This window comes from Hypomesus transpacificus, chromosome 1 (assembly GCF_021917145.1).
Source record: "Hypomesus transpacificus isolate Combined female chromosome 1, fHypTra1, whole genome shotgun sequence".
Taxonomy (NCBI): Eukaryota; Metazoa; Chordata; class Actinopteri; order Osmeriformes; family Osmeridae; genus Hypomesus; species Hypomesus transpacificus.
The window spans coordinates 9,392,784-9,408,583 of record NC_061060.1 but is presented as its reverse complement, the minus strand read 5'-3'; the positions used below and the strand labels follow the sequence as shown (position 1 = coordinate 9,408,583).

The following is a 15,800-nucleotide window of genomic DNA, read 5'->3' as shown; positions in this document are numbered from 1 at the left end:
AGGTAGGTATAAAATAGACTAACTCGTGACTGATAATACGGAAATATAACCATCTGAAATGTGCCTGTCCATTCAAAGCCAAGCAAATCAAAATGTAGTCGGCGCGCAGTTGGCTAGTGACGGCGGATGTCATCATCCTCTACCGAAGTCAACGAGGCCGAAGAAGTGAGGCAAACTAGCTAGCTAACAGCTAGCGAGGAGGCAGATTCTCTGCGAGGCTACCAAGCAAGCTTGTTGTCACATTCAACGGGTCATTCTAGAAATACGCATTGGCTAACCCAAGGGCAGACAGAGACGTCGAACCTGGAGGTATTAAGAGTGCCTAAAGGACACATTACAGGTGTAGAGCTAGTTATACCGCCAGATAATGTTAGCGATTCCCCTACGTGTCGGCTAATGCTGGGTAGGCTTTTTTTGAATGATGATGTGCTTGCTCTTTACTAGAAGCAGCAGAAGCCATCTCCAAGAACAGCTAACGTTAGCTACTGCGTCACTTCTGGAGAGCATTTTGTAGTTTACGTTCACATAACTGACTGGTTTTGGTTGCAAATTTGCTGGTTGCAAGCTCCATTACTACCGATAAAGATTGTACGGGTGCTTGAGTATTTCGTTTGCTAAATGATTGTCTTATTGTCAGTGAATTGATCTGTCACTGCAGCCTGCGTCATGTCGCTGAGGATTTGAATGCTAACTCTTGCTAGCTGTAATACTAGCTCCCCAACGCATAATATTATATATATTTTTTAGCGTAAACATTTGGTGCGGTATATTTAGCTCTCTATTAATTTGGCTTCATTATTGTGTATTTAACTACCTGCAAGTGTAGTTGCATTATGTAAATTAACCTCTTCTGATCGTCCGGGGTCTATAGGCAAACTAGCTGGCCTAATGATGCTAACACCGTTCGAACAAGTTAGCTAAGCTACTATAGCCCAGTCTGGGGTTGTGTGTGGCCCGTGCGTGGTCAAAGCGGTGGTCGTGAAGCTTTGCAGGTAATAATGTCTAGTTAGTCATAACCCTGTACATCCCTCTTAGTTATTTCACACGATACATTGAAACCTAAGGTAGCCTCCTAGCTAGCTGTAAAATCGAACTAGACATTTTGGCTATTAAATGTTGTGTTGGTCCACTTACAGATATGTAGGTGGATCCTGCAAGTGTTCTCATTTACCAGGTTAAAGTAATTGCAAATACTTGTCTTTTTGACCAGGTATGGCCCAGATTTGATTTGTAAGGTACTGGAGATGGCAGAAGGCATTGACAAAGGCGAAATGCCCTCCTTTGAGCTCGTTCCAAGTTCTGAAGCAAAAAAGAGACCCAATTCATCAGATGGCAGTGAGTAATGTTATAACTTCAAATTTGCCAGGTACATATGTTGTTAGCCAGAGGGATGCAATATTTGCATTGGGCTGCTAATATACTCAGATCCTGATTTCATTCTCTGGATTCTAACTCTTTTTTTATTAATTGTAGGAGAAGAACCCATGAGGAAAATGCCTGTATCCAAATTTGCCTCCAGACCCAGGTTTGAGCCTGTACACTTTGTCAGTGGTGGTAGCAGTGGAGGATCTTGCAATGATGAGAAGGAAAATGATAAGGAGCGCAGGAGGGGTGACACATACAGCAGCACTAGGCAGCGGGAGTTGGACCACTCTTCTTACAGCAGCAGTCGGGCTCAGAGCTCCTCAACAGTTAGACCTGCATTTGACAGGGTTTCATCATATGGCTTTGACTCTTGGGCAGACCACAGGGATAGAAACAGAGACCTACCGACGGGTAGTTCAAGCAGTTTTGGAGGTTATGGTAGCCGGGGATCCACCTCAAACTACATGACAAAAACTCAGCAGGACTACTCGGCTAGATATGAGGCCCACAACGCTCGACACTCAGATTCATACTCTCAGGCCCACAGATCGGATGGATATGGAGGGGGAAGTCGGTCGGGGGCCTGGGATTCAGGACGTCAAGGCATAGGCTTTGGGCACCAGGACAGACCGTCCTCCAGTAGGGCATTCAGCAGGGTCTACAGCAGCCCAGGAACAAGCAGTCCTACACCTTCCTCTGTCACTGGTTGTTCGCAGCCCCTCGCTATATCCCAAGCTACTTTGGACGAGAAGCAAAGGTTGATTTCAGGAGTGGCAGCCTCTGTGGTTGTCACTTCTCGAGACCCCGCGTTCGTGAGCGGATCTGATGCTCCCAACTACAACTTCATCCTGAGTCGTAGTATCCAGGCTTGTAAGACTAATCCAGAGTACATCTATGTCAACCTCAAGGATATCCCTCCAGGAGACCTCCCAAAGAACAGGAAAGTACCATCTGATGGCTATGCCTGTGAGTTGAGATGCCAGTGTGTTTACCTTGCTACTGGATACTCTGGCAGTAAAAATGGAGCCAGGGACCGTGCGTCAGAGCAGGCAGTCAAGCTCTTTCTAAAACCAGTGGAGGTGCGTGTTGTGCAGCGCAAGTATCGACATTCTTTGGTCAGTGATATAGTGGTGTGTCAGATGCACTGTCCTACACCAGCCTTTCTACCAGCTCTCCGTAATCCAGAAGATAAACCGACTCCTAGCTCCAAGGGGCAGTATGAGCCTGACAAACGCAAGCACTGGACCGAGTTTGTAATCGTTGACAATGCTCATGACGCCATCTGCATTCTCAACAACTCTGCTGCCTTCAATCGTATGAAAATCGACTACAAGTTTGACCTAGTGCCTAATAGCAGTGCCTGGCAATGCAGTGTGTACCTGCAGGATGAGCTGGTGGCACAGGCGCGAGGCAGCAAGAAGACTTCCAAGCATACAGCCGCCGAAGAGGCTCTGAGGAAGCTTCGTATGAACCAGGCAGCAAGGCAGCAGCAGCAGCAACAACAACAACAACAACAATCTTCTCGTGGAAATCACTCTGACCCCCAGGGTGGTCGTTTTGGTCAGCATGGTGGTAGAAAGAAACACCTGAGTGAGCTAGTTATCCTAGAGAATTCTGATAATGCCATCTGTATCATCAATGATACAGCCCAATTTAATAAGGTAGCTGCTGATTACAAGTTCACTGTGCTCCCAGACCATCGCTGGAGATGTGAAGTGTATCTAGAAGGCCAGTATGTAGCTGCAGGTATAGGACCTAAGAAGACGGTTAAGCACATTGCAGCAGAGCAAGCGCTGGCCACACTGAGACAGACACAGGCTGTGGTGAAATCTAACCTCAGGAAGGAGGGTCATGCTGACGCCATTTCCCGTAACCAAATCCTGGCCCGTGCTGGAGAGGAGTCCATGAGACAGGAGATCAAGGAGGACAACATTGGGAATCAGCTACTCCGCAAGATGGGCTGGAAGGGTGGCGGATTGGGTCGCGAAGGGGAGGGCATTGCAGAGCCAATTAAAGTCAAGGAGCAGTTTTCTAGAGAAGGGCTGGGTATGGACATGGACAAACCTGGACATCAGCTCGGCAAGCGGGATATTGAGGATATCATCCGTAATTATGTCAGCTCAGATCGCCAGGATGACCTACGCTTCTCAACAGAGCTCAATAATGATGAACGAAAGCAAATTCACCAGATATCTCAGAAGTATGGACTACGGAGCAAGTCGTATGGACAGGGCAGGCAACGCTTTCTCATTGTTAGCCGCAAAGTGCACAAAGACCAGCTGATTGGCCAGTTGCTGCAGGAAGGGCAGGTGGGACGATATGAACTGGTGAAACCTCAGGCCTCTCACTGACTGGATATGGAGTTCCAACAAACTACACATAATTACTACAACCGAACAAATGATACAGTTCATCATGTGTTTATACTTTTGTTGGTTTGAAATTGTTCAAATATATCAATCGTAGAGAGGGGAACAAATCTGGTTTCTGCATTCCTTTTCCTGAATGAATTGCTCAAGCATTGTTAGCTTCAGCGGGGGCTTTTTAATACAAGTACATATTTTCCAGGTGTCTTTGTTTTACCTGCTCTCATGCCATTCCACAACTGTATCCTCTGTCTAATGTACATTAACACAGCTTGACTGAAAGTGCATTTTGCAGGCTTCATTAGAAGTGTAATAAATTGAACAAGAACCATCTTAAGACCCACAATAGTATATTTTTATGGCAAAAAAAAGAATCCATCCAGTTTTTACTGTTCCACTGGTAAATAGTTAGCTTGAACATTGTTTTTAGATCACTTCAGAGGAATGGACAATGTGAGGGGTTAACTTTTGAAACTATTTGCTCACATCACACAGTAGTCTATAATACCCAGAACCATTCACAATACTTGCACAGAGAAAATATTTTCAAGATCATTTTTTAAATTTTATTTTACGTGGGGGGTGGGGGTGGTATAACCCTTCAAATTCAAGTGGGCTCCTTGGATATTAAAGATCTCCTGGACATTGAAACTGGGCAAGCTGTGATCTATGACAGTATGTGAAATGACACTTGTATTGGTCTTTGTGGATACGGTTAACTTCTCTGCTTGTTTTCACAGCTGTAGTAACTGAATAAAGTAAGCCTGATAATCGTTAACTGGCTCAACTTGAAGATGTGACTTCTATCAGGGGTTTATCATTGTACCAGTGTTTATGTAGTGTATTAAAATACTTCTGTGGTGGAGCGGAATCTTCTTGCATCCCCTTTTTAAATCGTGTACACAACTTTTTCCCTGAATAAACTAGGCTACTTTTGATGTATATTTTATTTACAAGAAAATGTACAGTTTGTTACATGGGTTACCAGTGCATTTTATAAGAAAACAGGCATGCCTTCATAAATGTAGTTGAAGAGGCCACTGCATTAGAACAAGTTTCACTCCAAGGCACCCATTCTGCTACCGTTGACTGAATGTTGGGTAGAAATAATGATTGCGATTAACGGAAAAACATATGATCTGAAATAACATTAACAGTTGTTAATCAACAACAACATGCGTTACACACGAAGGTGGAAAGCCTTACTTTTCTGAGTGGGAATTTTAGACATCAGAAACTTGCAATTTTTCTTCCAATATAGGATATAGTTTTAAATAGGCTGTGTTTTAAACTCAAACTTTTGGAGGCTTCAAATACCAACATATAGAACCATACATTGGATTACAAAGGCAGAGACATTGAATGTCATCACAACCCTGGGCAGTGTTCCCCCTAAAGGCCACAAGTGATGGGTAGGGGGTCCATGAGTAAACTTTATGTTCTCACACGCCACAGCTTCAAAATGGCTAAAAAGAACTAAAAATGTTCTTATTAAAAAAGCAAAAAGTACTCATAAGAAAAGGATCTGTATGTATTCAAAATACATCTGTCAATACCACATCCAACCAACTCACATTTTCAGGTAAAATGGAAAATATATATCCTTGTGGCATGATTTGCAAGTAACCCAGATATAACAAGGTACATTTGACAAAGATGTAGCCTACTTTCCCCCCCAGGATGAGTAGATTAGTATGAGCTGCAACCACAACACAACAGGCAGACAAATTCAGCAACGGCTATAGAACAGACAATCATATTGGAGAAGAATACAAAGCATGATGAGTTTCTTATTTGTAAGATGTTTCAGTTGTTTCTTCTGATTTGAGGCTTGATATTGTTCATACACAGAACAGTGGGGAGGTCAACAATCATGCCAACTCTGTTCGACGATGGCAGAAACTCTCTTCTCATATTCCCGCTTATTTTCTTGATATAGCTGAGCAGCCTGGCTGTTGGCTGGGCTGTTTGGATTAGGCTCATCCAATAAAGACTACAACATGGAACACAAGACATGATCACTGATGGTGGCTTTCTGGCACTGACTTTCAGCAACTTAGCCAACTCAGGGATATATCATCTGTAATCATTATTTAAGCCATACCTGTATTGAAGTTAAGATTGAAGAAACATCGTACGTAGGACTCCAGCGGTTCTGAAGAATGTCCAAGCATATACTACCATCTGCATAGACTAGACAATACAAACAACACACAAGTATGGTACATTATATACCGTACCACATTATACTTTATCATTATGGTGTGTCAATGACTTGGTAGACAACTGACCATTTGGATGAAACATTTTGGAGACAAATCGCACTGTTGGAGGCTTGTTGGGATATTCTTCTGTAAATTCTACTGTAAGTTTGAAAGTGCCTGTAACAAAACATGATACAAGTTAATGGTAATGTTGAATACTTTTTTTTTGGGGGGGGGGGGTCCAAATGAAGGCTAAAATCCAAAAGTCCAAATGTTTTTCTGCATTAAAAGACAACATTTTAAAGGCAAACTCGATATGCTCACTTTTACCCTCCCTCTTTAGCCCTATAAAACAACTTGTTTTTATCATTGCACCACAACTTTCCAGGGTGTGAGTGAGTGAACAGCCCAGAACCGGCTGTAGACAAGACTCACCATCTTCAAAAGGTGTTCCCTCTGGCCTGTTGGAAAAGAAAGCATCAATAGAATGTACTTGTCAAGCTTACCCTTTGAAAAGAGCCAAAGTAAGAAACGTTATGACCTTAACTAATCAAATCCATGATTGTTAATACGTTTAGATCATAAATACTTTTCATTCCTTTTTAAAATGTCATGTCAATCAATCACTTACCCAAAAATAACAGCATTCCAAACCATAATATTGTTTTCTGACGGGGCTCCACTGACCCCAGCTGGAGGATCCTCTTGAAGCCTGAGAATTACAGTTCTTTTGCTTACAACTACATTAGCTGTCCAGTCTACAAAAAGCTGCAGCTACGTATCAAGTATTCAAGTATATCTAGTCAGCAAGTTAATAAGCTCAACAAGCTTCAAACATAGCCTTCAAATATTCAACAGCTCGCTTATACAAGCTAACAGCGCCAGCTAGCTAGCTAGCCGCCCCGGGTCTTTTTTCTTCCTCGCTTACCGTTTAAAGTCTCTCATTAAACGACGTCTTGCTGGTGTTGACATTATGCTCCAATTGGCATATAGAACTTGAACATGTGTTTTTGAATGTTACGTTTTGTTACAAAGTCTTTACACGGTAAATATTCCTTTCGAAAAATCGCTCGAACTTGCTTTCTAGCTAGTTAGCTTGTAGCTAGCTCTGGGCTATTACAGCTGTCACCGCTAGTTGACTCTACAGCAACAGGAAGATACCATTGTAGAAGGGTACCACCAAGTTTAAACAAGTAATTAATTATTATATGAAAGTGTGTCGGGTCAAATTAAGCTGTGAATATGTTCATGGAAATGTAATTAAATGTTTTTAATAAATTTATGAATCCTTCTGTTTCCAAATGTAATACATTGAGAGACGTATTACTTCCGCTTCTTGCACAACGTTCCTTGCTGTTGCAGTTAATTTGTGACGTTCTTGTAAATTACGTCATCTGTTTAGTAGTCATAGCTGCTGGGTGGGTGTATGCTTACTGTTTCCCGAATGGTTTCTTAACTTTCCACGCTAACATTGTGAACTGCTCCTTTATTTTACTTAAAAGAGTGATATACTTCTATTCCTGTCGAAAGTTAAATCATTCATCAGTCATTAATCAGACTGAATAGCTAAAAGCAGTAAAAAAGTCTGCCAGTGTAATTTAGGCCTAAATTAGCCTACACTAGGTGGAGGTGAATGACCGTGATTTGCAGCCAACATGTTTGGTGTAACGATAAACTAGGAATGCAATCATTAGGCCAACTTGCATGTCATGCAATTCCAACAAATGGTAGGCTTATTGCATACAAACAAACGCCTAATAGCCTAATAAAAAGCGCAGTTAAGCATTTTAGGTAGCCTAGGCTATTCAGCGGGAGTTATAGTCTAACTGAAACGGGTATGTATAGCCATACGGTGTGTAGAACATAACTTCTTAATATATTTTTGGTTATTGGCCTCACCACATGTAAATACTAGGCTTCCATATTTAATTAACTTAGCCAACTGGTCAAAACTGCACCCCGTAGATTAATGGGCACATAATAAAAACAGGGGCCTTACACGACTGATTGTGATAAAAACTTGCCGGTTTTATATGAATTGATATAAAAATTGCGATTTGTATATGTAGTAGGTTGTAGCCGTTGCTTGTTGTGAGAGTCCCTAACTGGCCAATCATTTCCAAGGGAAAATGTGACCGCTAGGAATTCCCCACGCATCGACTTTCGGTAAAGAAAAAATGTAACCTAATGTCGGGCACGCGAAAGTAGTCTAGTGAAACAGTAGACTGGTCATTGTGTAGGTGATGTGCTGGTCTCAGCTCAAATGAGAGGAATAATTTTGGAGCATCCACTAAGCTGAAGACTCTTCAAGTAGCCTTAAACCAATCGATTCCGATTTAACCATTGATAGTATAATTTCACCGTTATGAAGAGCCGACTGTCGCCTTATTGTAGGGCTGTAACTACGGTATTCTAAATTAAGGTAAGCACCTAACATTAATTTGTTTAAAACGCCTATTCCACAATAATTGATGTGCCGAAAAGTTATGTAGGATGAAAGCTTTATTCGTTTCCCTCAATTGTTGCCTGTCAGGGCTACAGTTTCCTTAGAATAAATTGTTAATAACATTGGCATCGTTCTTTAAATTGAATAACTTTGGTGCGACACTACGGAATTTGAAATAAATAGCTTCGAACCTTGAATCCAGACTGCACACTCGCGCTCGGCTTATTTAAACTTTAATTCAAAAGGTTGAGTTTCGATAGCTAGAACTCTCGGAGTAAAACTTCCATGCGAGCAACCTTCAGGCAATTTGACCAACTGTTCTGCTTTACTACACTCTAGCTGTGTCATTGTGCTTTTCTACTATGGCTGGCATGTGACAGGCTTGATGCTGTGAGCGTAATGTATCAGTTGTGTGGTGCTGACAGTGGAGCCTCTAGGGTCAAGTCTCCATTTGTGCTTCGTGAGTGTGAGCACAGTTCTGGAAGTCACGAGTTTACATGTCTGGAAATTAGGTTGTTTTTGTTGAACAACATTGTTGTTGTTGAGGTATTGGGGATTGACAGCCAATGAACAATTATCCCTAAGAGCTAACACCGTTTTCTACCATAGTTTAATAAACTCATCTTCATCTAATCTAAATGTTTGCCAGCTGTTTGTCTTCAGATGCAAGTCTCTTATGACATGCAAGCTGAAACATCTCATTGGCTAGCTGTGGTTGCTGTTGTCTAGAATCAAGGGAGGGGCAAGGCAGGGAATACATGTGTGGGTGGTGGGGTTGTGCCAGTGCAGTCCATGAGAGAGAGAGATCAGATGGTCCTACTGATCCCCCTCCACCCTCAACCCATCCAAGGGTTGGCACCACATGACAGGACTTCTCAGTCTTCTGAAACTAATTATCCTCAATAAGTGCTTCTAAATATACTTGTCTGCCTTGTGTTCTCTTGGTATTCAGACTTGTGTGTTTAGAAAAATAATGATGTCCACTTGAGGGAGGTGTTAAGGGGTGGGTGGGCTCTGAAGGAATGACCTCCACATATATTTCATGAGACGGGGCTTGGATTAGGATGAGGGAGGATGAAAACTGGAGGCCTTATGTTGCAGGATTCTTCTGTGTTTCTACACACTGGGAACAGACGTCTCTGTGGCCCGGGCTAATGGAAACCCTGGTACTTATCGTGTGACAGTGATGTCACCATCAGCAGTCTGAACAGCTGAGGAGTGTGACCATGACTACAGACAATGGAGAGTTGTGCTTCTTTGTGCTTCCTCTGTGGAAGGCTCCTATCAGTGTCGTGGCCTCAGTCTGAGGCTTTTCTTACAGTCCGTAAGTGCTGCTTTAATGGGCCTCTGGATATTGATTTGCCTGTACTGTTGAAGATGGAGCCAGCTTTGAAAGTACCACTAGAGCTGACAATTGACCAACACTACACACAGTGGCCTTAAAAGAGGCAAGTGAGTGAATCAAATGAATTTATTCTTATCTTGAATGTTCAGTTCTGATGAACTTATGTTGTCATCTTAATGATGAATAGAATTGAGAAGTTTGCTTGTATTCTCCTTTACTCAATCATCCCTTTTAGGATGTATAGTGTTGTTTGACTAACCACAAGATGGCAATGTTTATATACTATGTAAACAATGTGCAAGGCCCAAAACATGTCAAGTGACTCACACAAAAAAAATGGAACCGTTTGTGGGTAAAAAATCAAACAATACTGCTGTACTTCCCTTTTAAAGGAAGAGTGTGTTCTGTGGGCCGTTTCTGTGTTAAAAGACAGTAGGGGGAAATGTTGTGTAGTTCCTGTATTTTCTGTGAGACTCAAGTCAACAGCCATAGCTTTGTCACCTGAGTTTCACATCCTCAGATAGATTATCTACGATCAGCAGGCAGCAGCTCTGGAACTGACCTGACATGACGTCAGAGAGTAAGGAGAGGCTGGGGAAATTCCACCTGTAACCTCATCTTGCATCCATGCTGCCTCTCACAATGTCAAGCATGTGTCACCCGACAAGTCCTGTGCTACCACTACAATTTGGCTGATTTACTATCTCACATCAGTTTGCATTATTATCATGTTAAGATATAATGTCAGTATCATTATCTTTTAAAGAATTTTGGCCTGTCTATAAGGTTTTGTAAGACGTCGTGGATGTTTGGTTTTTGGCCTGTTTGCATTTAAACTTCTCTAAACAACTGAAAACAAGATGTTTACCAGGATGTTAACATTATTGAGTATTTTGTTTTTACATTGCATCGCTGATTCAGAGATGCTGTTGCTGTTGCACAACTCAATTGGTGCAAACTCAAGATTGCACCATAATGCTTACTGAAATACTTGTGACTAGTGCTAAACATGCAAATTCAGCCTGGTCATATTTGATACATGTATAATGCGCAATGTGTAACTCATGGTTGATTAGGTTCAGAGTGCGTGACCTTTGTGATTCAGGAACTCTAAAAAGCCTGTCATCAAAATAGGAGCATGCCTACCCTCAAGTTAGCGCTGCTGCTCTGCTGCTATGTGTCTACATGGTGGTCTGAGCAAATAGAACAGAGAATGAGTATTAAAAGCACAAAGTGTTGTCAGGGTAAGTAGGCCGCAACAAGATGATGTGTAAAATATCACACTGTGTCTTAATGAGCGAGCTGTGCAGTCAGAAATGAAAGCAGTTCTATTATGTGTCACAGGCAGCCCTCCTTGTAGGATCAGTGTTAGATTATTGGGGGGGGTAATGAGTGGCAGGCTGTCCTTGCCTCAGGGCAGGTCTTTTTTGCATTATTTAACCACATACACAACTACACATTGGGTATTCTGTCAGCAATATGCTATCAAAGCCTCCAGCTATTTATTTGAAAATGTGCTTGAGACCAACTGGTGTACTCTGTTTTAGAACTTGGTAAGGTATATATTTTAACACGTACACTTTAGCATCTGAACATGAAGGAGTTGTTTCCCAGTGACAGGTCTTCGTGTTGATCGTGGATGGTCTTTGCATTGGTCCAAACTGCAGGTCGCTGATACTGTTCACAAAGGTGTGATGTGGACTGTCTGGAATGTTAGCCTTGCTCTGTGTGTTTAATGTTTAATGGATTTCTCTTTGAGGGATGTTTGTGTAATGTGTGTGTGTGTTTTCCCCCCAAAAACTGACCCAACTGCCGCTGTTGTCCTCTTATCAATTGGAAGGATGTACTATTAACTTAACTACAAATGAATTATGGCTGTCCAGCCTGTGTATGGCTGTAGGATACTACTGAACTAGTGGATTTTGTTTCCATAACTTATTGTTAAACATGATGTGGTACAACCTCACAGGACTGTTTGAATGTTATGGTAAGATAGGTCCCTCACACTTCCAGGATGTAGGAGCAGGAGCTTATGATTCTAGGATTCTTATCCATGTTAAATAGTGCTGTCAGTTTAACGCGTTATTAACGGCGTTAACGCAAACCCAAATTAACGGCGTCAATTTCTTTATCGCGCGATTAACGCTCTTTTTGGCCTAGCAAACTTTGTAGTTTTTTTCACATGCTGTTGCAACAATTACGTGCGTTAGAAAGACTACAACACCACACCGGATCTAGATAGACCGGAAATAAAACAACAGGCACGCCACACACGCACTTGTTTGGCTTGCGAGCCGGCTAAAGAGTAGTAGCAGAGCCCGTTTACGGATATTAGACATTCTCTGGTAGTAGGCTAACGTTTTGAGTGGATGGCGAGCGCGAGACGCCGAAATGGATGCCAATAAGATTCTGAATGGAAAGTTTACTTTTAAAAAGTTGCCAAATGGTTCCATTGACAAGACCAAAGTGATCTGTGTGTTTTGTCGTTGTAAACTGAGTTATCATCGTAGCACGTCCAGTCTGAAATACCACTTGATGGCCAAGCACACAGCTGATGCGATTCATGCGAATTCTCCGCCCCCTCGTCAAAGCCAGGCGATTGCAATGTTGTTTTCAATAAAAAAATATTTGCACGAAGCAATCCGAACCACTTTTCCATGTTGATAAGAGCTTTAAAATTGAAAAAAGAATGTGACAAAAAGAAATCAAGGGACATTTAGAATAGATAAAAATGTGCGATTAATTGATAAATCGCGAGTTAACTATGACATTAATGCGATTAATCGCGATTAAATATTTTAATCGTTTGACAGCACTAATGTTAAAGTATTGTATCACATTCGAACTGGTCAGAAACAAGTTACGAATCAGCAGTTTCCCCCTGCCCATCCTGACACAGGATGGCCAACATGACCCATATCGTTAAAACTCACTGAACACTAGCAGATTAGCTAGGACAGAATGAGGGACAGAACACAGTATTACTCATCTGTGCTGTAACCAGCTATGGTATCATGGTCACTGCATCACTCTATTGTCATATTAGCTTGAGTAGCAGGTGACTTAGCTTTCAGTTATGATGAGCACTGAATACATGTTGATGTAGCTTAACGCCCACACAGGTCTAGTTTGGTCTGGGCTGTTGATCATCTTCCTCAGTCATGGCTGTGAGTCAGTTTTGACAAAAGCCCAGTTTTGATGGGTCTCTGTCTGTTCTCCCAATGACCATAGCAGCACAACCCCTCTTTTCTATTCAGTGGTATTCAGCCCTGAATGGTGCATGGCGTAATCATCTATTAAAAAAAAACGGTTTGTCTTCCCCCAAAAAGTTATTAGAGAGAAAGGTCTGCTTCAAATGAGCTAAGAACAAACACGAGTCTCAAGTTTGAGCTAGAGTAACTTGTCTGCATGGCATTCCCAACACTTTTTGTGACAGTGTTTAGTTGAACCCCTTTGTCCTCTGTCTCCTCTCCCTGTCTTGTGCGGGCTTCTGTCCTGTGCATTGATCACCTGCACAGGGCTCTCCTGAACTCCCATGGAGTCTGAGAGCTGTCATCATCTGACCTTGGAACCACAATAGCCCTGTCTGTCCTCCACAGGTCCATATCTCAGACCCTCAAGGCCTAACTTGTTTTCTTTTGGTCTTTTCTCTTCTCACTGAAGGCTCTGAGATAGTGGTGTGTGGTTTTGGTAGAATTGAACAAGCCATATTACAGTATTCCCTGAGGGCAGCACCTGTAATATGACTGGCATGGCACACACCGATCTGAAGGGGACTCTGTAAGTTTCCTCTCTCTCGACACAGATATCTAGACATCAGATCATGTGCCTCTGATATTTTGGGGGGCTGCAGAAGGGAGTGAGGTGGATCTAGAACAGAGCTGCACTGAATTCATGGTGCTGCTGTCATGCAGCTTCTGCCTTCCCAAACCAGATATGATGCCAAAGCCTTTTTGTGGCTTTGTTCTGTTTTGGTTGGACTGTAGTAGCACCAGTAGGCTACATTAGAGCGAGCAGTCTTTATTTTTAGGCCGTAAAGGAAAGGTGTGTCTCTACACTTAGTCAGCAGGGTCATGTGGTGCAGTTGTGCTAACATCATGGCTGTAGCTCTCAAAAGGCTATGCACTATGCTGTGCTGACACTTTTATTTTGTCTAGCCTTTGCATGGTTTGGGAGGTTTTTTGTATTTTAATGTTATTTACTAGATAGCCCTCCTTGTGTTTTCTGTACAAAACTTCACCTATTGTTCTAGACAGAATTATAGAGCAGGTGAGGAGTGATAATTATCCTAGCTATGGATCAGCCAAGAGCCCATTTTGAAAATTAAAATTAACGAACTAAAATGATATGGCTTCTGGACCTACATCCTTTGAACTAGTGGTGTTATCTTATTCTCTAGGTTGACAATAGGGATTGAACATGGGCACAGAATTTAGTCTGTGACATAGTTGCTGAAAGCAACCAGAGCATATTGTGCTTTTTAGTATTCATTAATGAGACTGCTGGAGAGGATAATGGTGTGCTATCTGTGTCCGCCATGAGCTCAGTGTCTATTGAACCTGCCCTCTCATTTGTTTGGTTTCCCTTTTTAAGAGACATTTTGTCAGTTAAGTCAATGATCCTCACCAACCATTAGTAGTGTGTTGTTTGCCCAAATTGTATCAATTAACGGTTAATTAAAACGCTATTTTCATGTTTTCTGAACTAGGTTCTTAGTTGGGGGAAGTTGGAGGCCTAGATGGATATCACACACTCAGTCATACTTGCATACAGTATTTGTGAAGCACCTAATCTTTGGATGTATCTTTATTCCTGAAGAGCGTCAATGTGACTGGGTCTTCATTTCAACCTCTACAACCTGGGAAACTGCCAAGGGCCATGGAAAAGCCTAGTCTCAAAAAGGTTACTTTAGAACAGCGCGAGTAAGTGGAAAGTCTTAATTTGTATAATGACACTGGCCATGTGGTAATGAGATTCCATCATTCTTCCTGCTCTCTCCAGGGAGAGACACACAGCCAAGCTCTGTTCATGAGGAAAACAGATGCATCCCACAGCATTTACAGATTATTCCAAAATAAGCAACACATCTCTGATGTTTCTGGAATGCAATGATGAGTTAAGCAATTTCCCACGAGGACTCAACCTTGGTCCGCTAATTTAATTTGGTTTGGCACAAAGAGCAGTGGTTTAGATAAGAGGAACAACCTATGAATAAAGCCTTCTTGAATCGTTTTTGAGAGTTGGTGGGCTGTAGGCACAGTTTTTGCACTGTAAGTGAAAAATGGGTATTGCTCAGTTTGCCGTCTGTTCAAAGGCGGTTTTGAAAAATGTCTCTCCTCTGTGTTGAAGTTCGTTTGACCTGCTCCAGCCAGAGGAAATTTGATACAACTTCAGATAATGGTGCCTATATTACTTTACTTTTGGGATATTATTGGGGTTAGTGAAAGGTGTCAAGGTTAAATTATGCCCCAAAGAAATAATGTTGCACGCACGCACACACACGCACACGCACACATGCACACGCACACACTCACAGACATCACCACAAGCCTTGGCTTCCTGTTTGTTAGCACTATCATGTTTCACAAAGATATCTGTCAAGATTCACACAAACACACAATTGTGAAAAGGGGCAAGTGATTGGGGACATAGATAGGAGGGTGAAGCAGATTATGAGTAGAGTACATGAATTTTCTCTCCTTGTTTCTATAGCAGAACTGCAAGTGTGTGCGTGTGTTTCTCCTAGAAACAATACAAGCAGTGAACAGGGGATCTTGCTTACAGGGACAATGATGTAGCCTTCTTCCAGCGTTGGCATGGAGACGTGGGCATTTGTTAGTCTGTATTAAATTCAAACGGTTGCTTCAAAGTAGCATGTGATAGGGGCCCCCTGTAGTAATTTGAGTGTGAAAGTAAACTACCAGTAAACCATACCATCCATCTTTTGGATGCAGGAGAACGCATTGAGGCTGTGTTCAGTGGACTACACTTGCCTGACCTGTCTTGCGGGCGTTTCCTTTTTTATAGCCTTCAGTTCTTGCACCTCCCACAGTTAACAAACACAAAGATGAGTC

The 15,800-nt window shown here is 42.2% G+C and overlaps 3 protein-coding genes across 5 annotated transcripts in view; 2 read left to right on the top strand and 1 right to left on the bottom strand.

The window, feature by feature from the left end:
- The first annotated feature begins 87 nt into the window (after positions 1-87).
- nkrf (NFKB repressing factor) lies at positions 88-4,680 on the top strand. Of its 2 annotated transcripts, XM_047019678.1 has the most exons (4): positions 88-309; positions 872-992; positions 1,211-1,335; positions 1,474-4,680. In XM_047019678.1, the coding sequence occupies exons 3-4, from the start codon at positions 1,245-1,247 to the stop codon at positions 3,714-3,716; spliced, it is 2,334 nt and encodes a 777-aa protein (XP_046875634.1). In that variant the 5' UTR covers positions 88-309; positions 872-992; positions 1,211-1,244; the 3' UTR covers positions 3,717-4,680. The 2 variants fall into 2 exon arrangements, with proteins under 2 accessions (XP_046875634.1, XP_046875625.1); XM_047019669.1 differs by lacking the exon at positions 872-992 and having other exon boundaries at positions 89-309.
- On the bottom strand, positions 4,309-7,290 carry LOC124467404 (ubiquitin-conjugating enzyme E2 A-like). Its single transcript, XM_047019689.1, has 6 exons — positions 6,864-7,290; positions 6,567-6,647; positions 6,371-6,396; positions 6,023-6,112; positions 5,836-5,924; positions 4,309-5,724 (listed from the first exon to the last, which is right to left on the bottom strand). Exons 1-6 carry the CDS (start codon positions 6,905-6,907, stop codon positions 5,596-5,598), a joined length of 459 nt encoding a protein of 152 aa, XP_046875645.1. The 5' UTR covers positions 6,908-7,290; the 3' UTR covers positions 4,309-5,595.
- An 820-nt stretch (positions 7,291-8,110) lies between these two features.
- The window catches only part of elf1 (E74-like ETS transcription factor 1), a 35,823-nt gene continuing 28,133 nt past the window's right edge, over positions 8,111-15,800 (top strand). For both annotated transcript variants that reach the window (XM_047024847.1, XM_047024901.1), the window contains exon 1: positions 8,111-8,357. The gene's annotated coding sequence lies outside the window, so the exon portion shown is untranslated. The remainder of the gene's footprint in view (positions 8,358-15,800) is intronic.